At 42.1% G+C, this 25,104-nt stretch overlaps 1 protein-coding gene across 5 annotated transcripts in view; it reads right to left on the reverse strand.

Moving 5' to 3' along the window:
- The window catches only part of SIDT1 (SID1 transmembrane family member 1), a gene marked incomplete at both ends in the record, with an annotated part of 85,032 nt that overhangs the window by 14,985 nt on the left and 44,943 nt on the right, over positions 1–25,104 (reverse strand). For all 5 annotated transcript variants that reach the window (XM_082655381.1, XM_082655380.1, XM_082655378.1 and 2 more), the window contains 10 exons: positions 806–917; positions 1,550–1,686; positions 4,005–4,122; positions 4,330–4,453; positions 5,435–5,508; positions 7,221–7,287; positions 8,670–8,743; positions 9,746–9,891; positions 11,234–11,305; positions 17,384–17,427. In XM_082655381.1, the coding sequence (XP_082511507.1) occupies positions 806–917; positions 1,550–1,686; positions 4,005–4,122; positions 4,330–4,453; positions 5,435–5,508; positions 7,221–7,287; positions 8,670–8,743; positions 9,746–9,891; positions 11,234–11,305; positions 17,384–17,427 (968 nt within the window). The remainder of the gene's footprint in view (positions 1–805; positions 918–1,549; positions 1,687–4,004; positions 4,123–4,329; positions 4,454–5,434; positions 5,509–7,220; positions 7,288–8,669; positions 8,744–9,745; positions 9,892–11,233; positions 11,306–17,383; positions 17,428–25,104) is intronic.

Consider the following 25,104-nt stretch of genomic DNA (forward strand, 5'->3'; position numbering starts at 1 on the left):
TATATTTAATACTTTTTTCCTCTGCTTTATAAGTTAAACATTTTTATACATATGGTAAGTGGGCTTTTATTTACAGTCTTGCCTTGGGCTCTGCAAATATTAGGGATAGGCCTAGTTTATATATATATTGGTTTTTCTTGAAATATACAAATGAATCTTTGAGTCTGACTTCCCGGACTTTAAAATGATGGGTGAAATTTAGATGCTCTGAAATGACTTGCACCCGCTCAAATGTATGCTGACTGACCAAGAGCAGATCAGAAGCTGATTTCCACAGAACACTTGGTGATCTAACGTGAGACGTCATGCTGTCAGAGGGCGTTTGGCAGGTGTCCTGCCTCTAAGATTGGCAACTTGGTCTCCAAAACTTCCAGCCCCAGAATTTGAAAGTAATATAGAATTTATTCTTGTTAACCATTTAGGATGGTTAGAGAAATGCTCCTTTTAAGTGCTATGAACTGAAAAACATTCTTCTCAGTGGAACTAGCGGTGTGATGATCATACTGTTCTACAAACGCACTTTCAAAGTTTGGTGAATTGTAAAGCTTTGGGGACTTGGAGTTGGAAGGATGCCTCAGCCCTGAGCTAGCTTAGTGTCTCAGTTGAAAACAGAACTAGTGATAGTAGATTGTTGCTGTCTTATACAGGAGAGGAAGCTCTTGGAGAGAATATATGCTATTAAACACACAGAATTCAGAGCAAGCGTTCACGGTGACAAGTAACACTTCCGTTTAGGATAGGCAAGACAATCCTTTCTCAGGGTAAGTTAATCAGCATGTTTAGTATAGAGTAACAGGTGACTCACCTATCTTGAAACGACCCATGTAGTAGATCTGGGTGCTGAGGGCCAGAGAAGCCAGAATATGGATTGCAGAGAAGATGACCCAGAACAACCACAGGTCATTTTTCCCAAACACCTAGGAGTAAAGATGGAAGTTACCTTCATCTGGTTTTTTTTTTTTTTTCCCCAGAGAACTTACTAAAATTGTTTCATCTCTCGTGTATGCATAAGGTGTCAAAAACCTAGCTGTGTGTGAATTTTGGGTTTTCTCCCTTCTCTGATCTCACAGGGATCTTACTGCAGCCAGGGCTGGAAAAAGAATGGCTACCTGGCCAAATGAAAAAGAAAGAAATGGAAAAGGGAAGCAATGGGTGAGGCAGCTGAACAGCAGGTGAAGAGGCAGTAGGTCTAAAGCTGGGAGCTAATGCTCTTCAAATAACAGAAGACGACTGACGCATGTGCACGCACATTTAGAAAGTGGTTTTTGTCCTTTCAAGTCAGTCTCTCTCCCAGCAGCCTGTACATCTCTATTCCAGTCTCACCCGAGCCAGGTCTCAGCTTTGTATTAACACTGTCCAGGGGCAGTGTTCCAGGGGCCTGTTACATTATTAAAAATTCTAGCTCAGTAACTAAAATGCTATGAACGGACCAATGATGAGAGTGTGTCATGAGCCAAGGATTATGATTAGTTAAACCTGTTCACCTGGGGTCCAAAAAACAAAATACAAAGCCTCCCAAGAGGGCTGCCAGCTGTGGGGAGGGACGCACCACTCCAAGGACGGTGAGCGTGATGACCAGGGCGAAGGAGATGTAAGCAGCGTAGGCACTGGCGTTGATGTCTGGGTGGCGGGTCTGATAGAGCTTCAGCATGCAGAGGCCGGCGATTACGTACATGAAGGAGGTGTCTGAGGAGAAGCCGAGACAATCGAGATCCAGTAGGTGGCAGACAGACCTCTCTTCAGCCTCAGAGAACCCCTCCCTTCAGGCCTTGGACTATTTGCTGCCCTCAGCCTGTGTGGTGACCTCCAACACGCCAGCCTCTCCAGGCACATTCTAGGTAAACCCTACACACTCCACGTCTCACCCCCTCCAAGAGGGGCATTCCTAGCTCCCAGAAGAAAAGTATCAGATGATATGATGAATAATTGCCTATCCCCACTCGCAGGGCTATGTGTGTATAAACGCTCCTGTCCAACAACAACGAAAGAATCCCTAATGGGAACAGGGCAGTGTGACAATAAAGAGAATCCTACGTGGGCGCAGGAGGTCCTTCTCAGTATACTGAAACATAACCACATTGATTACTACTCATATACAAGGCTTTCTAGCCTAGGGATAGAAGACAGCTAGAAATTCCATGTGGCTTAGCTGCATGGGGGTTAAGGAAATGCAAATTAAAACAGCCATGCAATGTCCCATGTTACTAAAAAATGTGGCAAAAGTGTAAATGTCTAATAATAACACATGTTAGTGATGATACGGGGGAAGTGGAAACTCTCACTCAGCCAGTGGGAGTGGGAATTAATATTCTGGGGAGAAAGTTGGCTGTTTTTGGTAAAATGGAAGATGCATCAACCAGGACCATGTGACCCCAAAATTCTACTTCTAGGTATTCCAGGGAACCTCTCTCACATGTGCGCAACAGGCATAGATGAGGCTAGTCATTGTAGCACTGTCTGTACTAGCAGAATATTGGCAACCTCTAAGTGTTGTTCAATAGAGGAATTGATAAATGTGGTATATTTTTATTACAGAATGACAGTCTTTAAAAATGAATGAACTGGATATCCGTGGTTTAATACCAATAAATCTTGAAAACATTGTTGAATGAAAAAAGAAGGATGCCGAACGAAGTGTGAGAAATTAATATTAATTTGTTACAAATGAAGAAAAACTATAAAAACAAACTGGAAGGATAAATATAAAATTAATCACAGCTGTTGCTTCTAAGGAAGGGGAGAGTTGATAAGTTTAGAAAACAGTTCAAAATGGGACCTCAACTTTACACAATGTTTTATTTCTTAAAGTAGATTTAAGGCAAATATTTTAAAGTGTTGGCATTTGTTCCTTCTGAGTGGTGAATGATATTATTCTCTATAGTTTTCCTCTATTAAAAATGTCTTCTAATTTAAACAAACTAAAACGTGATGGAGAATTTCTGTGGTGTTGGGAGTTAACAGCCAGAGGCTAGAGCACAAACACAAAATAACTGTTTTTAAAAACCTCATCCTCGAGTGTGGAGGACATTGTTAATTGCCTGCTTCCAGCATCAGCTATTCCCTTTCTCCATCCTAACAGCATCTCGATACCAACTCAAATATCTCAGCCCCATTTTCTATTCAGAAATGCACACCCTCCCAGACCACTTGCTTCAGGAAAGCTAACTGCACCCCTGGTTCCAGGGAAGGGTCTCATTGGTCTAAAGGTAACCTCACCTCCTTTGCCACCGTGACTGGGGTAGCAATGCTGGCCCGACCTAACCCTCACACAGAGAAAGATTCTGGAGTAAGCTCAGGGCTGTGTAAGCTGTGGAGGCGTGAGGGGCTCTTATCTGGGGAGTTTGGGGGAAAGAAGTTTCCTGCTCTCAAATGAAGGCTCCTGGAAGCCAGCTCGCTGCTTTCTCTAGACATCATGGTGCGGAGACAGGAAGCCAAGACCTGCTGTAGCTATTTCTGCCACCACGAGGGAAGGCAGCCTGAGGAGGCCACCAGTGTGCAGGCTGGGTGCAACCAGGGGGATCACGGAGAAGCGGAGCCAGGGCCACCAGACAAACTACCCACAAGGCCATTCCACCTCTGTACATTCGGCTGGTGCGCTGATGAGTGTACTTATTATTTAACCCAATGCGAATTGGGTTTTCTATTACTTTCAACCCAAAACAGGCAAACTGCTAAATTAAGCCAAGCTACACTGAGGGAGATTTCTAGATGTCTGTTGGTGGTTTCTACCTGACCTGCTGCCTGACACTTAGCCCATTGCCCACCTGCAGATCTAGCCATGAGATCAGTACCCAGTGTTCGCTCTTTTGTAGTCTATAAACGGTGGTCAGAGAGGAAAAAACGGTACAGTGTGGGGAAACCATGCCCTGTGGTGAGGTGCCCTCAGATCACTTCACGTAAAATGTCATTTAATTCTTGCAAGCACGACCTTGGCATGTCTGAGAGGGTCCCAGGATAAGACTCCTATAACTCAAATCTGTGTAGCTGATGTAAATTCGAATTACCGAATTGGAAGTTGGAGTAATTAGGGCAGACGTGGTAACAAGCACTGAGCACCCCTTCCGTCATCAGTGCGATGCCCATAGCATAGAAGAGACCGAAGTGTTTGGGAATCCCATACTCCTGAAAAAGCAGAGAGCTTGGTCAGTGGAAAGATACTCCTTAGTGACTCAGCCACAGAACCGGGACGCCCACGCTCTGGCCTCGTGTGGTCCATGACACGTAATCCATTGTCACACCGTCTAGCCAGATGTCCCTCCTCTTTGCAGATCCCGTTTGGAACCATAACCCTTCCTAGCTCTCACCTCCCTCGTCCCACCCTCTCCTCACCATGGCAAAGATGTCCTTGGCCTCCAGGGCTCTTCGATGGAGAATGTCCCGGCGCAAGACTATCAGCAGGAAGAGGCAGCCCAGGAGCATGTGGCCCAGGTTACTGAGAATGTTGTTGAAAGCACTGAGGGGATGACAGAGAGACCATGAGAGAGTCAAGGTATCAAAGAGCTTTAGAGACTGAATGAAGGCATGGATGAGCGAGTGAAATCAGCATTCAGTGTCTTCCACTGCTAACCTTTCCATAAGATTTCAGGACCGAGATCATCAGAAAGCATCTTTAACCTAATGCCACGTTAGGATGCTTAGCCTGTGATAATGTGTCCGTTTCCTCTCAGGGATGCCTGCTTAGCTTCCCTAACACCCACTCAATCCTCCCTGGTGCTGATGGCAGTAGCGGGGAATGAATCCTAGGAAAGAGAGTCGCTCCACAGAGGGGCAGTTGGGCCAAGCGTTTCAGCTACACTGTGAGAGTGAATTCACGTAGATGGACGGACCCATGTTATGTGTCCATACTCAGCTCTGTAACCATGAATTTCAGGATAAGCGTCAACTGGTCACAGCCAGCAGATTTATTTAAGGAAACTGAGACTAGTTCAGTTCTGGATCGAGAAGCCAGGCTCGCAACTCCCAGGCAAATGCTCTCTGCACTTCGCCGTGTTCTGGAGGCTGGAGCATGGCCTTGGAGGCAGCAGGCCCCGGTGTGAGTCTCAACATCACTAACAAGCTGAGGGACCTTCCGCAAGTCCTTACCTTTCTAACTGAGCCTTAACGTCTTCATCTAAAAACGGGGGTAATAATAATCCTATCTATCTCACGAGGTTGTTTAACGGATTGAATGTACTAGCAGCTCATGCCCATGGGTGAGGATCATCACAGCTAAGGACCTGGTATTTTCAAACACATCTCTGCCTTCTCCTCAGGACTGTTTCCTGAGGCCCCCATACAGGAATGGAGGAGGCATACCTGATCTCAACTTCCTGATTTCATTCCTCTTTACCCTTGATTGGGGTGCTTTTCCACAACTGTTCTAGTATTTTTAAAAACTGAAATCGTCCCATTACACAGAAAGGCATCTCTCATTGCCTCAGAGGACTGGGCTTACCTCAGGACACCCCAGGGGTGAGCGCAGAGGAAGTTGTAGTAGCAGATGTCCTGGTTACCAGTGACATTGACTATCTGTAAAACCAAGAGTGAAAAGAGGAGATGCTGTTTTCCTCCACCCCCTGAGCCTGAAATCACAAAAAGTGGACAGTGCTCACAGCGATCAACTGTCGGTGATTTACAGCGTAACCAGCACCCCTTCTCAGCAGGGGATGGGTCGTTACCTTCAGCCTTTACACAGTATAGACACATTTCCTTTCAATGCTGCCATCTTGCTTTGAATTGAAATATTCCCTGTCCCTCATTATGTGGCCTCACGGCAGAATACAACTGAGTATGTTTCCTTTGTTCTCATTGTAAAAGGATTTTGAGAGGATGCTAACATTGGGACCTGCCTATTAGGATGGTCATCGTACATCCTATGTTCTAGATGAATCCTGGGAGGGTAAGGAGCTGTTCCATCCTCTGTGTGGAAATGGTAACCACAGGGCAGGTGGACATAAGGAGATGTGTGATTGGTTGTCCATAGTTATCACTATCGCTATCGTTAAGAACCTTCCTAGATCACAGCACAGCTGTATCTTCTGACAGCACCAAAGTATTCAGAGAATATTTAGATTATAAATGGTGGTGCTCAAGCCTTACAAAGTCCTCGTCCTCATCACATATTAAGTATGGAATTGGTGAAATATTATTAAACTCCTGGCTCTCAAACTTGGCTGTACACTGGAATCACTGGGAGTTTCATCAATACTGATGCCTGGGGCTTCCCTGGTGGCGCAGTGGTTGAGAATCTGCCTGCCAATGCAGGGGACACAGGTTCGAGCCCTGGTCTGGGAGGATCCCACATGCCGCGGAGCGACTGGCCCCGTGAGCCACAACTACTGAGCCTGCGCGTCTGGAGCCTGTGCTCCGCAACAGGAGAGGCCGCGATAGTGAGAGGCCTGCGCACAGCGATGATGAGTGGCCCCCGCTTGCCGCAACTAGAGAAAGCCCTCGCACAGAAACGAAGACCCAACACAGCAAAAATAAATAAATTAATTAATAAACTCCTACCCCCAACATCTAAAAAAAAAAATACTGATGCCTGATTCCACTCTGATCTAACTGGTGTGGGGTACAGCTTGGACACTGGGATTTTTAAAAGTCCCCCAGATGATTTTAATGCAAAGTTTGAGAACCATTGCATTAGAAACACCTTTAGCCTGGTGCTGTTCTAAATGGGCTTTTCATGTGTAATAGATCCCAGACGGGATCACTTAAGTGACCTGGACCCTAGGGTTCTGTGAAGGTGCAGTGGGGGTTCTCAAGCTATTTTAATTATTGTTTTTGTTTGTTTTTTATTTATTTTATATTTTCTTTTAATATTTCATTAGTATTGTGAAGCTGTTCTTACTTTTACAAAACATATTTACCCTCAATGACAGGACACAGGCTAAATTAGACATCAGGTTTCTTTGTTTTGGTCTGCAAATTTACTCATCATCCCATGATGATCAAAAGTGCAGACTGGTAAAAAATAGACACAGTTGATAGATACCAAGACTAAATGAGTGCAAGGGAATAATTTCAGATTGGTAGTCAAAATAATACAAGCGGTCTGTGATAAAACAATTGGGAACTAGATTTAAAGGTCAAAGACGAACCAGTGGAGAAATCCAGTGGGAACCCAAACGGGGAATTAATTCTTGGACGGAGCTCAAGTTATACCTTTCTCCGTAATTCGCAGCAAATATCTTTCCCTGCAGTATGAAAGGTGGGATTTTGGAGTTCGGGGCAGCACTTACTGTCTGGTAGGTGATAACCAGCTGGATCACAGGCAGCGCATAAAACACAGCAATGGTAATGATGTTCCTACGCAGGCAAAAAATCAGAAACGGTTATTTCCAAAATAACAATGGAAACTTTGCCCTTTTTTTTAAAAAAAAAAAGAATCTTTCCACCCCATAACTCCCTAGTTAACTCACAAACGCGATTAGAAACTGATTATGTGGTTCCTGTTTCTCCAATCTTCCTCTCATACAGTTACTTGTAAAACAGTGTAAATAATACTTGCTTCTGGTTTAACCAATTATTAATGAGGGCCTATCTATTTAGGATATTGTTAGATTAAACGTGATCAGAGAGGGACTTCCCTGGTGGTGCAGTGGTTAAGAATCCACCTGCCAATGCAAGGGACACAGGTTTGATCCCTGGTCCGGGAAGATCCCACATGCTGAAGAGCAACTAAGCCCGTGCACCACAACTACTGAGCTTGTGCTCTAGAGCTCGCGATCCACAACTGCTGAGCCCGCGTGCCACGACTACTGAAGCCCGTGAGCCCAGAGCCTGTGCTCCGCAACAAGAGAAGCCCACCACAGTGAGAAGCCTGCACACCGCAGTGAAGAGTAGCTCCTGCTCGACGCAACTAGAGAAAGCCTGCACACAGCAACAAAGACCCAACGCAACCAAAAATAAATAAATTAATAAAAATAAGTTGTGACTTAAAAATTAAAAAAAAAGTGATCTGAGAGTAGGTAATGGGTGATGGATCTCACAAAGGGATGTGGCTCTTTTAGATATCTCTTAGTTCCAAAATGATGGCCCTACTATGGAATTCCATGTGGTCCCCACTGGCCCTTGTTTTCCTCTAATATCTGTATCCCAGTAAAAGGGTATCCTTCCAGAAAAAAGAATGGGAAGGGCTATCACAAGTGTCAGCTGGGGGTTTCTGAGAGGAAGGAGGGGACCCTGCCAGGCACCTCAGACTCTCTGCTTGTAGGAAGACTGCATCTGTGTCTGACCATCGCAGGTCTATATATTATTGGCTGATGGTATCATCTTCACTCAGGGAGGTTTCTAGCTACTATGAGATGCTCTAGGCATCTCATCCCTTTAATCACTGGCTCTTCCAAGAGCAAGTCCTGGTGAGGAGAAGAGGGAAGGTGGTGACATTAATGTTATCGTTACTGTATTTTCCTAGAAAAGGATTTAGTGTCTCCCTATGGGATTCCACTACCGTTCTTATTTAATACTTTGTATTTATTTAATTTAGGGCTGGTTTCCTTTGGTAGTTCATTTTTGTCTTTCCTATCAAATGTGGCATGAATCCTTTAAACACCTATACCTGTGCCTCATTAAACACTGAAACCTGTGATTTGATTCACTTATATGAATCTCATAAGTGATTGCAGCTTTTACAAGGAAAACTTTAATTTTACTAAAGAGAACCATAGCCCTCCTGGTCATTTACTCACCAAAAATAAATCTTATATTTTTTGCTGACAATTCTCCGGTCCTTCCTGGACAGATCTGACAGGTAAAGGAACATCTGGGATGCCAAATAAAAAGAGAGTGCAAAACTGTACTTGGATTTCTTGCATAAAATATAAAGGAGAGCTTTACACATTTCAGTTCAATCACTCACTAGGGATTAAAATATTTAACAAGACTTTTCTTTTAATTTTGCTTTTCCCAGGATGCCTTTAAAAATCCTAGTATTTCCCTTGGCTTTAGGGAAATTGGCTGATGTGGGAAGCCTATTGGGCGTCTTGAATGCTTCTTAGATCTCAAGAATTGCTTTCCCAGTTTTCAGAGATGCCCATCGTGTGATTCTTGAATTACGAGGTTGAAACGGTACGATTCACCTTTGTGTCCCTTACTGGATACAACACAATGTGATATATACGAGCCAGAAAGAAATGAGCTTTTACTCCTGAAGGATTTTATGTATACAACCAGGGAGTTTTTCCAAGTACACCCTTCAAATGAATCTTTTCTCCCATTTGGTTGGATCCCTTCCTCAACTTTTGTCCATGCTCAGCCCCTTCAGACCCTGAGAGCGTTTTAGCGCTCTGTTTTCTTTACTGCTCTCACTTTCTCCCTCCAGAAAGAAGTGTTAACCAACCAAGTATTGCTTTTAGTATGTAGCTAAGTTTTATCTAAAAAGCCCCCTGAACATATATACACTACCAGATGTAAAATAGCTAGCTAGTGGGAAGCAGCCACATAGCACAGGGAGATCAGCTCGGTGCTTTGTGACCACCTAGAGGGATTGGATAGGGAGGGTGGGAGGGAGACGCAGGAGGCAGGAGACATGGGGATATATGTATATGTATAGCTGATTCACTTTGTTATACAGCAGAAACTAACACAGCATTTAAAGCAATTATACCCCAATAAAGATGTTTAAACAAAATAAATAAAAAGCTCACTGAGAAATTTGACTCCCCCTGAAGAAAAAATATATATAAAGGAAATTGAGGTGTTGCTGAAGTTGTATTTGGCTCCTGAACTTTTCGCCCTCTCGAAGAGCACCACCTGGCAGAAGTACCTTGGTCCGGATGACGTTCTTATCGCTCTCAATGTCTGGCATGGTGTCGAAGTCACTTTCCTCCACGGAGCTGTCCGTGTCTGACTGGCATGGCTGTCTGCCATCGGAGGAGGACATTTGCCTGCCAGGACTGGAGCCTGACTCATCTGAAACAGAGGAGACTCATCTGCCTTCCCAAACCGTGAAGAACCCATGGAGTCCATCTTTCTCTGCAAAAAGCACAGTGCTGACTCATTCCTGAAAGTGCTGTGTTGGTAAAAACCAACTCCTTACCCACAGCACGTGTTCTTTCTCTAATTGCTCCTCAATGGACCTCTAATTTTCCTCTCCTCCTATTTTTATATTTAAATCATCTCTTTCTAGGGCTGAATACATAATATAAAGGCATCTGCTCTGTTAACTATTTGGCTGCAAAAATAATATTATGCTTATATTTCATGTTTCATATTTTAAAATATGAGCATAAATGTATAAACATACACATGCACGTAATTATGTATAGCATCTACCACATGTACGTGTTAGTACCAACACGTCCAGCAGCTATACATTTCTCGTGGATAAAGTATTTGTACACCGAAATCCCCCACATGCTGTATCTATGATTATATAATGGAAACAACATTCTCAGGAAGAAGAATCCTGTGAATGTTTCCCAGAGCAGATGGGAATTTGCACAGCCTAATGAGCACATGAGCAGAGCCTACCTTCTGCTTTATTTCTTCTATTCAGATGGTTAAAAAAAAAAAAACAAACCCTGTTCTTGCAGAGCCAGAAATAAGTCTCCAGCACTGAGCCCACATGCTTCTCAAAGTTACAGAATAACAGGGCAGGCATACAGGATTCCCAGCCCCTCTATGCTGACAGCTTAAGGTGCACCATTCATAGGCCCGCAAGCATCATGGAAGTGTGTGGAAGCGTCAATGCACGCCAACTCTAACGAGACAAGGATCAGAATTCTGACCCTTCAGGCCACTGAACGAGCCCTGGGGGTTGCCATGGGAATGACTGGGTGGCAGTGTGCAGGTTCGTTTATGCAGTTAGCCCAAATGGAAGATCGTTAGGCTTCAGCCGTGTTCACCTGCTGCACAGCCTCAGTCTTCTGATCGCCCTTACTCCACTGAAACCTGAGAATGAAACACCGGGTCAGTTGATGTCGGGCTCCCTGACGTCAGACTCTTGACGCATCTTTCACGCCCTACACTCAGGCTGGGTACGAGAAAATCCCCAAGGGAGTTGATGGCAACCATAGAAAATTCTGCTCAAGTGTGGCTAGCAGACCCAAGAAACGGATCAATAGAACCAGAGAAAATTAGAGCTGGAAGGAACCTTCCAGATCATCGAGCCAATTCATCTTATAAATAAAAGATAATCTTATACGATGACGGCCTTGCCCACTCTCCCAGTTATCAGTGGCTGGAGGGCTCCTTATATCCTATTTGGAGAATCAGGAAACACTTCCATGAATGGACTCATTGTAGGAAATACCTATTGCCCCATAATTGCTTTCGTCAGGGGTGCTGGCAGCAATGGGATGTGACACCGACGTATTTCCAGAGCCTGTTAAAAAGAAAAGCAAAGAGGCAAACACTTTATGTCCAGTTGCCAAAGTGAAAGAACATAACTCTAAATAGTTTGATTTTCTTTTTACTCTAATGTAGGAGCCTGCAGGCCAATTTTATGGTCTGCAGACCAAATCTAGCCTGCCACCCGTTTTTGTATGGCCCTTAAACTAAAAATGGTTTTAAAGTTTTTAAATGGTTAGGGAAAAATCAGAAGACGAAGAGTATTTTATGGCAGGTAAAATGATAAATTTCAGTATTTACATACGACGTTCTACTGAAACACAGCCACTCGTTGAGTACGTCTGTGGCTGCTTTTGGCTACAATGGCAGAGTGGAGCAGTTGCAACAGAGACTACGTGGCCCGCAGAGCCTAAAACATTTACCATTTGGCACTTTACAGAAAAAACGTTGCCGATTCCTGCCTGGCAGTGTTGCAGAATCACAGGAACAAAGGAGCATGGGTCCTGGAATCACTGTGAGGAAGGCCACCGCTGAACATAAACACCAGAAATAAACTTCTGTGATTAAGGGGCTATAATTCGGAGGTTTATTTGTCACAGTCATTAACGGTACCCTAACTATAGACGGGATGAGCCCTGACAGGATGGAAATTACTGCACTCCTTGGAGCAAAAAATAATGACAACGTGAACTAAGGATGTGCAGGAATATGGGTTATTTGGGGGATAGTTCAGAGGTAGAATAGGCATGTCTGTTGCCAAATGGTTGTTGGCAGTGAGAGAAAAACATTCTTTAAGAGGACGCGCCTCAAACTTTTCCAAATATTACATGTGCAAATAGTAAGCGAAGAATGATACTAAAATCATAAACCCCAGGATTTGGGGCATTTTCTGTTCCTGGGAAACCCCCTGGCATGGGAAGTAGACACGTGCGTCGGAGAACGCTTGAGTTCCTCTGCAGCGGGGGGTTGAAATGGTCTGTAGGAGGCAAAGGGTTTTCGTGTGTGTGATCAAAGGAGAAAAAATGGCAAAAACTAAAGTCAAAGCAAGTTAGCAAACAAAAACAATCACTGTTTTGTTAAGCGACAACTTCACTAAAAAGAAAAAGCCAGCTGTGTAGGTTTGTTCAGACTTCGATGATTTCTGCACTCTGCCTCGCAATCGAGCAGGACCTGATTTCGATGTAGTCGCTAGTTCTTTTCACCTCGAGGCAACCACAACAACAATGGTTTTGTGATGGACAAGAGCATCGAGATTTTCATGAGCAGTGCTCTTGTTTCAAATCTGTGCACTTCTGGGCTTCCCTGGTGGCGCAGTGGTTGAGAGTCCGCCTGCCGATGCAGGGGACACGGGTTCGTGCCCTGGTCTGGGAAGATCCCACATGTCACAGAGCAGCTGGGCCCGTGAGCCATGGCCACTGAGCCTGCGCGTCCGGAGCCTGTGCTCCGCAACGGGAGAGGCCATAGCAGTGAGAGGCCCGCGTACCACAAAAACAAAACAAAAACAAATCTGTGCACTTCTATATGCACAATTAAATAGGAGACTGGTCAACAATGGATAACGGTATTCTGTTAACGTTTCTAATGTCTAAGACCTTCTTAGAATGCAAAAACCGAAGCATTACCTCCCAAACTTCAAACATGATGGATGCGCCCAGAAGGCAAGCCATATTTCTATTTAACTGTATGGCATTTAGAAAGCAGAATTAAACACAAAATATCAGTTTATAGGACAGACCAAGATGTTCTGGCTGGGAATAAGCAAACATATAAAGTTGTGAATGAGCTCATCTTAATGGGGAGACTTGTTCTGGTATGTTTTTCTCTGCGTGTGGGCCCTTTGCCATCTGTCTGCTTTACTAACTTAGAATAGGATACGCTTGCATGCTTGCCTTTTATATTAATTGCTCCGTGTGAGGAGAAAAACTTCATTTCATTTTGAGCATGCTTGGCTCTTTCAGGGACGTCACATTTATAATTGTCCTGCCCGCTTCCGTCTCCAGACTCAGGAGGTTGGAAGCGGAAGAGGGAGTCAGTAACGCTGTGAACTAGCTGACATGATATTTCATTTTTATGCCAGTTGGCTATCTCTCCCAACGAGTGTCATGCTGTATCTCAAAAGTTGAGGAGAAAATGAAGAAAACCACTAATCTTTGCAGAAGGACGTAAAAGTAAAATTCCTCTAGAAGAAAAAACCGGGCAGGCAAAGCTGGGAAAAAGCAGAGTAGAGAGTCAGGACTAGAGTCTGAGACCTGTTGCCGCAGAGCCTGAGGATGGCCTGTGCTCCCTGACCCCTCTGGACTCAGCACGCTGCTTGTCTTATCCCTCCCGGGCCCTGCTCTTTGCTGGGAGGCTGATTCAGTAATCGCTCCATCCAGGGAAGGATCTGATTGGCCATTTGGTTCTTAAATCTGCAAACTTGGCAAGTTCACCAAGCTCCCTCACTTGAGAAAGTACCCTCCTCTTAGGCTGCACCCAGGTTCATGGTGACAGCTCATGTGGTCCCAGAGGCCTGTGAGTCACGTTTCATCTGTCTCTCTTTCAAGGTGGTAACTGAATTTCTGTATAGGCTCTTTAACAATGATGTGAAATGTGGGTTTTTTCCACTGATAGAGCCACTGGAGGACATGTTTTTAGAACACAGAGCCTTGCCCAGTGCCCTTTAGATTACCACAGAGGCCTCTGTCCTAAGTGCTAAGTGAGGAATAGAGAATACAGTGTCCATCCAGTCACACCGCAGTAGTAAAGTCCCTTCACAGCCTGAAGCTGCTCTTTACCAACACTATTTCCATTTCACCTGGGCTCCAGCCTCTTATCTCCTTCTTTATCCCATGAAGTATGAAAGAACTTCCTTTGCTTTTTAGTTTAGTTGGAGCCAATGTCAACATTTTTCAAACACAACTTTAAAAACTGCAGGCAAATCGAAGAAAAACACATGCAGGGGAGCCGACAGATTTTCCAAATGCAGCCTTCCTATCATTACATAACTAAAACAGCTGCCAACAATTTAGCAAGTTGTAGGGACCTGGCTCTATTTCCTCCATCTCAGGCATACCTAGGGTGAAAGCATCAGGCCAAGTTCCTCAGTTATCTAGCTCCACGTTGATTGCGGCAGACAGCATGCCAAATCTAGTGGGGTCCCCTTTCTCAAACGCTGCTCCTAGCATTTCTTCTAGGCACTAGCCCCCAGGGCATTTCCTGTAGCTCTAAGCTCCATTAAACTTCTTGTAGCCCCGCCTTGGGCACACTGATACTGGCCCTTGGGAGACAAAGACATTTCTGTATCCTTGCTCCTCTCTAAAGGTTCCTCCCCTGAATCTTTCACATTAGCTTTCAGATAAGGTCCCTCACTTGCCTCTGTCTCTTGCTACAGGCTGGTTTCTCCGTGCTCTGTGGTCATGTGATTAAGAGTCGCTAACTGGTTCCTCCCTAGGGTAGAGCTTATCTTCTCTGCTCTTGTTTGAAGAACCTAGGTCTTGTCTCACCAGTGGTCATGTGTCATCTTTCCCCGTAGCCTCTCAGCATTACATAGGTTCCTTACTTCCTCCTGATTTCAAAGCCCTTTGTGGTGAACATTCCTATTTCCTACTTCCTAACTAAGCTGGGATTTTGTTTGGGTATCCTCCCTCACTTGTGCCTGGAAGCCCATATTTTTAAGTCAGTGACTCTTGGTTGGGGGTAGGGGTGGGGGGAACATTTTGCTCCCAAGAGGACGTTTGACAATGTCTGGGCATAACTTTAGTTGTCACAAGGAGGGAGTGTATTACTGAATTCTAGTAGGTTGAGGTGAAGGATGCGGTTAAACATCCTATAATGTACAGGGCGGCTCCCAACAACAAAGAATGATTCTGGCTGTATTGTCCATAATGTTGAGTTTGAGAAACGCTGGTCCTAGAAAAAGATGACCTCACCCTAATTCTATAAGCAAACTTGATTGATCTGTAAGTAAATAGATTCCTTTGCAGTGACTGGTTTAGCAACAAGTGTATGATCCTCTCTAGGCCAATGAAACATGAGAGAAGTTGCTAGGTGCTTCTGAAACAGTCCTTCCTTCTGGACATTGTCAGGTGAGAACCCATCTCACTACCAGCTTTGGGGGCAAAGCAGAGTCAAGGGAATGGCAGGAAAAAGGACCAGAGCCCCTGGACTCAGTGAATCCTGAAGCCCACCCTTCTGCTCAGCTTCCAGGGAGAGGAGACACTCTTTATTGTTTAGGTATGTTTGAGATAAACTTTGCTGTTACCTGCAGCCACATGAATCCAACGGATGCATCTTTATTTATTTTTTTGCTCACTCATTCATTTCTGCTTGTTATCTGAAGGGTGCCTCTAGCTCTTAGCTAATTTTCAGAGCCATCTTGATCTTGGACAGTGATTTGGCTCAAGTCTGTCTGCCAGTGCTTCACTGTTCAGGAGACCCTTCTGAATACAAAGTTCCTTTAATTGTCATTGCAGTGATAAAATGACTTCACTCATACAATAAAAATAACAGAGAATCCATTCACAGAGCACCTATCGGATCCAACCAATCGGGTTTTCTAAGTTCGACTAGGCCTAAATAAGAGCAAAACCTGGAGAGCATCAGAGAGAAAAGGCCGAGATCCAGAGAGAAGACATTTCATTTTAACATTTTATGAATAAAATAGAAAGTAGTACTCAGCATTTTAAAGACACTAGAGCAGGTGTTCTTTTATATTCCTTTACATTGGCTGTTGAATGTTATTAAAACCAATTGCCTGGATGCCTGGAAAAATAGACACGTTGACATTAAGGAAGACAAAAGTCAAAGGAAGGCAGGAGAAGCAGACCTCCAGCAGAGGGAGAGATACTCCTGCTGGGTGGGGTAGGCAGTCGCTTTGTGTCTTTCTAACTTAACTGTAGAAAACACAGAACTAAACATCTGCTGCATACCTACTGTATAGCACAGGGAACTCTACTCAGTCCTCTGCGGTGACCTAAATAGGAATCCAAAAAAAGAGGGGATATATGTATATGTATAGCTGATTCACTTTGCTGTACAGTAGAAACTAACACAACATTGTAAAACAACTACACTCCAATAAAAATTAGAAAAAATAATCTGCGGCATGTGACTTAAAAATCAAGTCTCACTCCATCATTCCTTTTCCAAATGACCACTCTATGCCAAATAGCTTGTGAGCACTGAGTAACTCATGCTGATTTAGGCTTTTCCAAAAATAGGACACTTAACAAAAGGTGCAAACTTCCAGTTATAAAATATAAGTAAGTCCTGGGGATGTAATGTACAACATGGTGACTAGAGTTAATAATACTGTATTGTGTATTTGAAAATTGCTAAAAGAATAGATCTTAAAAGTTCTCATCACAAGAAAAAATAGTATAACTATGTGTGGTGATAGATGTTAGATTTCTAGTGGTGAGCACTTTGCAATATATACAAATATAGAATCGTGTTGTACACCCAAAACTTATACAATGTTATATGTCAATTATATCTCAAGTTTTAAAAATAAGGACATTTAAGTTTTTTTAAAAGATTTAATAAAAAGATCAAGCAACTAAATTCCTTTGTTCAAATCCTCAGAGTGGAAGAAAGGGCATATTACAATGGTTGGATAATCAATTACTCTGGATTTCCCAAAGTTATAATACTCTCTTATACTTGCTGGTCTCAAATACTTCAGTTTTCTAGATCCTTGAACAAAAAAACCCTCTATCTCAATTTGGGAAAAGTAAGCTCTGTATTAGATTTGACACAATAAATTCTTACCATTGTTCACAAGTCAGCTCTGTGATAAGACAGATATGAACAATTTATGTCCTAGAAAACATTAAACTCCTTAAAAAGATGAATTGCTGACAAATGGGCTGTGGACAACTATGAGGAACTCTCCGAACAAAGGCTCTTAGTGTGAGCTCCATATCTCAGTAATTATCAAGTGTGTAAATTGGTTCTCACTGGCTCTGCTTTCTGTAGGAAGACTGCAGATTAGACCACTCTGTGTGTGTCTGTGGGGGGATAGGAATCAATAGAGGGTTTGGGAAATCACAAAAGTCAGAGAGACAAAAGTACCAAATGGAATGTTGCCACATACTTGCCATCAGTTTGAATTGAAACCAGGGATTTTTCTTACCGTCACTGGAACCAAAGCTTCCATCAATGGACTTTCTCTGAAACCTGCAAACAAGCACATACACATGCTCCTAAGACTGCAAAAACTTCAGCATTTTCTATTTGTTCCCTATAGACTTTGTTGCAGATTTGTTTGCTAGGATCTCTTAAAAATGGGCCTTTGGATGTGCAGAAATTGGAACTCTGATACATTGCTGGTGGGACTATAAAATGGAGCAGCCACTTTGAAAAACCATTTGACAGTTCCTTAAAAAGTTAAACCTAGAGACACAATATGACCCAGCAATTCCACACCTAGGCACATACAGGCATACATATATTAAATTCATTAATTTATTTCCATATTCATTTATTTTCAGATAATTCACATGCCATAAAATTCACCCTTTAATGTGCAATGAATTTTAATATGTTCACAGAGTTGTGCAACCATCACTATTTTCTAGTTGCAGAACATTGTCATCATCACCCAAAGAAATCTCAAACCATAGCAGTTACTGCTCTTTCTCTACTCCTCCCAGCCCTTGGCAATCACTAATCTACTCTCTGTCTCTATAAATTTGCCTATTCTGGACATTTCATATAAATGGAATTGTATTGCATGTGGTCTCTTTGTCTTCTTTCACTTAGCATAATGCTTTCAAGGTTCATCTATGTGGTAGCATGAATGAATACTTCAGTCTTTTTATGGCTGAATAATATTCCATCGTATGGATATATACCATGCTTAATTTATTTGTTTACACTTGATATACATTTTGATTGTTTCCACTTTTTAGCTATCATGAATAACACTGCTATGAATATTTGTGTACAAGTTTTTGTGTGGATATATGTGTTAAATTCTCTTGGGTATGACCTAGGAATGGAAGTGCTGAGTATGAGGTAACTCTGTGTTTAACATTTCTTTCTAAACTGTTTTCTACTGTAGCTCAATAGCAGGAACTAAATATTTTACATTCCTACTAGCAATGTACAAGGTTCTAATTTCTCTACATCCTTGCCAACTCTCGTTATTTTCATTAAAAAAAATTTATTACAGCCATCCTAGTGGATATGAAGTGATATCTCATTGTAGTTTTGATTTGCATTTCCCTGATGGCTAATGTTGTTGAACATCTTTTCACATGCTTATTGGCCATTTGCATATTTCTTTGGAGAAACATCTATTCAATTTAAAAAATGCCTATTTTTAAATGGGGATATTTTTCTTTTCATCTTTGTGTTGTAAGAATTCTTTACCTAGTTTAGATACTAGACTCTTACTGGATATATGATTTACAAACATTTTCTCCAGTTTTGTGTATTGTATTTTCACTTCCTTGATAATGTCCTTTAAAAACACAAAAGTTTTAATTTTGATGAAGTCCAATTTACCTATTTTTTTCTTTTTTTACTTGTGCTTTTGCTATCATATCTAAGAAACTATTACCTAATCTAAGGTCACAAAGATTTACACCTATGTTTTCTTCTAAGAGTTTTATAGATTTGGCTCTTTTATTTAGATCTATGTTCTATTTAGAGTTAATTATTTTTATATGTTGTGAGGTAGGGGTACAACAACTTCATTCTTTTTCATGTGGATACCCAAGTGTCCCAGCACCATTTGTTGAAAAGAATATCCTTGTTCCATTGAATTGTCTTGCTACCCTTGTCAAAAATCAATTGACCATAAACGTAAGTGTTTATTTCTGAACTCTCAATTCTGTTCCATTGATCTGTATGTCTTTCCTTATGTCAGTGCCAGAGTTTTGAATATTGTCGCTTTGTAGTTAGTTTTCACATCAGAAAGTGTAAGACCTCCAGCTTTGTTCTTTTTTTTTTCATGATTTTTTTTCCTATTCTGTGTCCCTTGCATTTCCAGATGAATTTTAGGATCAGTTTATCAATTTTTGGAAGAAAGTCAGCTGGGACTTTCATAGGGATTGTGTTGAATCTATAAATCAGTTAGGGGAGTATTACCACGTCTTTTAGTTTATATTGCTGCTGTAACAAATATCACAGTCTTAGTGGTTTAGAACAATACAAATTTATCTTCAGTTCTGGATGTCAATTCTAAAATGAGTCTTATGTGGCTAAAATCAAGATATCAGCAGGGCTGTATTCCTTCTGGAGAATCCAGGGGAGGATCCATTTCTTTGCCTTTTCCAACTTCTAGACGTGGCCTGCATTCCTTAAGTCATGGCCCCTTCCCCCATCTTCAAATGTATTACTCCAACCTCTGCTTCCCTCATCACACCTCCTCCTATCTTTGACTCTCTTGCCTCCCTCTTATAAGGACCCTTGTGATTACATTATACCCACACAGATAATCCAGGATAATCTCCATAATTTTATCACATCTGCAAAATCTCTTTTGCCATGTAAAGTAACATATTCACAGGTTCTGAATATTAGAACATGAGCATTTTGGGGGGACTATTATTCTGTCTACTATACCATCTTAATAATATTAAGTCTTTCAATCTGTGAACACAGGATGTCTTTTCATATATTTAGGTTCTCTTTAAGTTCTTTCAAGGATGTTTTGTAGTTTTCAATGTACAAGTCATATTTAATTTCTTAAATTTTTTCTTAAGTACTCTATTATTATTTTTGATGCTATTGTAAATAGAATTATTTTCTTAATCTCGTGTTTGAATTGTGCACTGCCAGTGTATAGAAATACAATTGATTTCTGTATATTGATCTTGTATCCTATAATCTTGATAAACTCAGGGTTTCTTTTTGGAGGTGATGAAAATTAGACAGTGGTGATGGTTGTGCAACTGTGAATATACTAAAACCACTGAATTTTTAAAAGGGGGTGAATTTTGTGGTCTATGAGTTATGTGTTAATAAAGTCATTATTTTAAAAACTGGGTGTATCAAATGTAAATGTCTATCAAAAATTAAAATGTGAATTGCTCTCTTCCCCCCAAATAAGCCTCCCTTTTGGACATGAAGTTGGAGTTGGGGGAGAAGGGAGAAAAGTTGGGGACTACATGTGCCTGTGCTTTGGTACATGTTCTTGTTTATTTCCAAATGGCGGTTCTAGAATTTGCACACCCCTGATCCTGGTATGTTTGGTGGAAGGACTTCTCTTCATACCTCTTTTGTTCCTAGACACAGCAAACCCATCACTGCCTCAGGGCCTTTGCTCTTGTTCTCTGCCTGGGCCACTCTCTCCCCAAATCCTCACATGGCTGGCTCCTACTTGCCATTCAGGTCTTGATCCTGAGAGGTCTTCCCTGCTGAACAAATCAAATCTAAAGTAGCTTCCCCAGTCTAATCATTCTCTGTCCCACCACTGCGTTTGTTCTCCTCCTGTCACTAGCTGAAATTATTTTATTAATTGCTTGCTTATATGTTTTTCCTTTGTACAATGTAAGCTCTATTAGAGCAGGGATCTAGACTGTCTTGTTCACCACTGTATCACTAACCTTTGGGACAGGGCCTGGCACTCAGGAAATGATAACTAAATATTTGTTGAGTGAACAAGGCATATCATTAAGGAGAGCAGTTACAATTGGGTCTGACTGTTCTAGCTGGCAAATGAGGCTCTAGGGAAGTCCCTTTAAAAAAACAATTTTAGTGATATTAACTAGCAAGCAATTATATGAACTCATAAAAGATGATGTGTTTGGACCATGTTTGTATTAACAGGCTTTAACCACATTTGCCCTAGGTTTTGGAGCTGATAAAGTTCTTAATTAGAGGAGTTAAATGATTTACAAAGCTAGGGTGAGGCAGGCAGTATCGAGTGAACAAACAAAAAAAGAGTAATTGAGACCTATGCTAGGTTGATTGAAAAATGGCTATACCTCATCTTGTATCTAGCTCCTTCAATCAAAAGTGGAGTCTGTGTCTTTACCTCTTGCAGCTGGACTGGCCTTATCACTTGTTTTGGCCAATAGAAAGAGGGGGAAGTGATATCATGCCACTTTTGAACCTACCTCTTAAGGAAGCCTTGCATTCTTCTGCTATCTCTTTTGGAGATACAGTAGGGCTAGGCTGCTGGAGGATGAGAGGCAAAGTACAGCTGAGGCCAGTCTAGAAAAGCCAGCTCTTCTCTGACCTGCCAGTTGATTTCACTCTATGACCACACCCAGCTGAGATCTCTGAGCCTAGTCCAGATTAGCAGAATCATCCAGCTGACCCATAGATTTGTGAGCAAATGTAACTATGTATTGGAGTTTTTATGGTTGGCGTTTTTGGAGTTTTTATGGTTGATTTTTTTTTTTTTTTTGGTGGTACGCAGGTCTCTCACTGTTGTGGCCTCTCCCGTTGCGGAGCACAGGCTCCGGACGCGCAGGCTCAGCGGCCATGGCTCACGGGCCCAGCCGCTCCGCGGCATGTGGGATCTTCCCGGACCGGGGCACGAACCCACGTCCCCTGCGTCGGCAGGCGGACTCTCAACCACTGCGCCACCAGGGAGGCCCTTGTGGTTGATTTTTATGCAGCATTATTGTGGCAATAGATAACTAATATAGGAATCAAGGGAAGAACGAGTAATCAGGATCATATAGTTTGAACTCAACATCTGGCAGGGTGACTGAGAGGAAGGAATAAGAGACATGTACGCAGGGCTTCCCTGGTGGCACAGTGGTTAAGAATCTGCCTGCCAATGCAGGGGACACGGGGTCGAGCCCTGGCCCAGGAAGATCCCACATGCCATGGAGCAACTAAGCCCGTGCACCACAACTACTGAGCCTGCGCTCTAGAGCCCGTGAGACACAACTACTGAAGCCTGCGTGCCTAGAACCTGTGCTCCACAACAAGAGAAGCCACCGCAATGAGAAGCACGCGCACCGCAACAGAGTAGCCCTTGCCTGCCGCAGCTAGGGAAAGCCCCTGCACAGCAACGAAGACCCAACGCAGCCAAAAATAAATTAATAAAATAAATTTTAAAAATAAATTGATATAGATATAATATAATTAAAGAAAAAAAGAGACATGTATGTAGTGCTTGACCCAGGGGGGTCATTGCAGGGGCTCCATAAATACTTGCTGAATGAATTGGAGCTGGGGGTGGGGAGGGGAATGGAGTTCAGGGTTGAGCCAAAAAAACATAAAAACAAAAAAACATAAAAAACAAAAAATAGCATAAAAACACTTTGAATTCTTAGCTCCCTGAGGACAGGAGCCATGTCTCTAATCATTGTTTTCATCCTGATCTCATAGCATGTACTGCGAACCCCACATGTATTAGTAATAAAGAGCAGGGGGCTCAACAAGCAATTGGCATTCTGCTCCAGGACTGGCTGGCTTCACTTGGTTTTGTAGAAAACTTTGTTATTTCTGCTTAGTTCAATGAAGGAAGAGTTCTATTAGCATTTTCTCTCAGTTTATTCCCCTATTTAGATGCCAAGTAGTTCTTATGTCTCCAGATTTCTATTTTCAGTTTGCCTATATTTGGAAAGAATCTATGCTTGTGCAGTTGGCAGTAGCAAAGTAATCTGGCAGCCAGAGGTTTCAACAGAGCCTACGCCACAACTTTCAAAAACTGTGCTCGCTTCAGCAGGCTGAATAACAACTTTAGAGAGATTGATAGCCAGCTATTAATTTCTGTCTGTTTGTACACTGGTTATATCTGCTAGGTAACTGAAGAGGTGAAACCTATTTTCTAAAATCTAGAACATCAGCGGTAGAGACAGCCTTCCTAAGAGAGGCAGAAAAGATGAACTTCGTTTCCCATGATGCTGTAACTCATCTGAGTCAAAATTAGCAGCTTTTCGGACCCCTTTTCAATCAAATTCATGCTGGGGTTCCAGGTTTTTGACCTGGTTTCCTTGATTAGGACTGCCCTCCTTCACATGCCCTGATCACTCCAGACCCATCTTGTCCGGGCTGCTTAAGAGCTAAGGCTCTGGAGCCAGGCTGCCTGGGTTCAAACCCAGGCAGTGAATTCTTGGTCAAACTGCTTAACCTCTGAATGCCTCAATTTCCTGAACTGTCAAATAATGCTAATACTACTACTTGTTGTGGGGCTTTAGATGAGATAGTCTACTCAGAGTGCCTGGCAAAGAATAAGTGCTTGTTCAGTGTTAGTGATTATGATCTGATAAATTAATGAGCTGATAACCAGTTAATGTATGTATACTTTCCAGGTATAATATTTGCCTGTAGACTGGAGATTTTGTTTTTAATTTTTTATTTGAAAATAATTTCACATTTATAGAGAAGCTATAAGAATAAGAATGGAATATAGAATACTCATGTATCATTACCTAGATTCACTTATTGTTAGCGTATTACCCCCTTTGCTTTCTCATTCTGTCTCTGGGTGCGTATGTGTGTTTTCATATACATGTATACGTAAAAATGTTTTTCTGAACCACTTGAAAGTAAGTTGCATACGTCATGAACTTTTGTGCCTAAATATTTCCAAAGAATAAAGATACTCTCTTCCATAACCACAGTGTAGTTGTCAACTTCAGCACACTCAACATCCATATGATAATCTTATCTAATCTGCTGTCTGTTTTACAGTTTTGTCAATTGACCCAATAATGTCCTTTATAGCATATTTTTTTTCTAGTAGAAGAACCAGTCTGAGATCAAATATTGTCCTTAGTGGTCACATATCTTTAGTCTCCCTCAATCTGGAACATTTCCATAGCTATTTTTTGTCTTTCGTGATACATTTTAATAGAATGTTCATCATTTTGAGTTTGTCTAATTTTTTCCTCAGGATTACATTAAAAATGTGCATTTCTGGCTGGAATACTGCATAAGTGATGCTATTTCCTTCTCAGGGCATCACATCTGGAGACACAGAGTGTCCAACTTTCCCTTGGTCATATTAATTTTTATCACCCTGTCAATAGTCTAATTTCTCCACTGTATAGTTACTACTTTTTCCCTTACAACTACTAAGTGATTTGTGGGGATACACTTAAGGCCGTGCAAATATGTTGATCCTCATCAGATTTTCCTGCTAGTTTTAGTATTCATTGATGATTCTTAACCTGATCTATGCAAAATGATGATTTTCCAATTCCAGCACCCTCTTCTTATTTACCAGTCAGTGTTTGGTGTTCTGCTGTAGGCAAGAGCCCTCCCTTCTAGGTCAGTATTTGCTAATGGGTCCTGTCCCTAATGTGTATCTATTTTAGTAATTTTGTTGAGTTTATTAAATGTATATCTGTAAGAATTTTGGTCTTTCTTTCCTTCCTTCCTTCCTCCCTCCTTTTCTCCCTTCCTTTCTTCCCTTACTGATATGGATTCATGAATTTCTATTTTTCTCAATGGTTTATAATTCACTATTCTCCTTAATTGTTTTGGTTCTCAAATTGTCCCAGATATGGTCAGTGGGTTTTTGAAGTCAGTTTCTCAATTGCAAAGCTTCATAAAAGTCACAGAAGGGAGTTATGTTTTGAGTCAGAGGTAGGCCTGTATCACTGAGATAGTTGTATCACTGTGGTAGCCTTGAGGTTTTTCTCCAGATGAGACTAATCTTGCCCATTAATCTGAAAACTCTATACTGGCTTTGTTTTCTTTACATTCTCAAGAGGAGAGAGAACATTTGTTTGTTATACCTCCTGCCATTCCTTTGTAGTTGTTTTACAGAGACCACGACAAGCTATGGAATTCTCAAGGTTCAGGCCTGCTCTGAGATACAAGGAAAGACTGGTGCTCTTTTCACTGGGGGCTCCAAACTCTTGGGAAGGGAAATTTCCAAATTACAGCATGATTATCTCCTTTTTTTCTCTCGAGGAACATTTTACTGTAAAATTGATG

This window comes from Grampus griseus (genome assembly GCF_964374135.1).
Source record: "Grampus griseus genome assembly, chromosome: 5".
Lineage (NCBI taxonomy): Eukaryota > Metazoa > Chordata > Mammalia > Artiodactyla > Delphinidae > Grampus > Grampus griseus.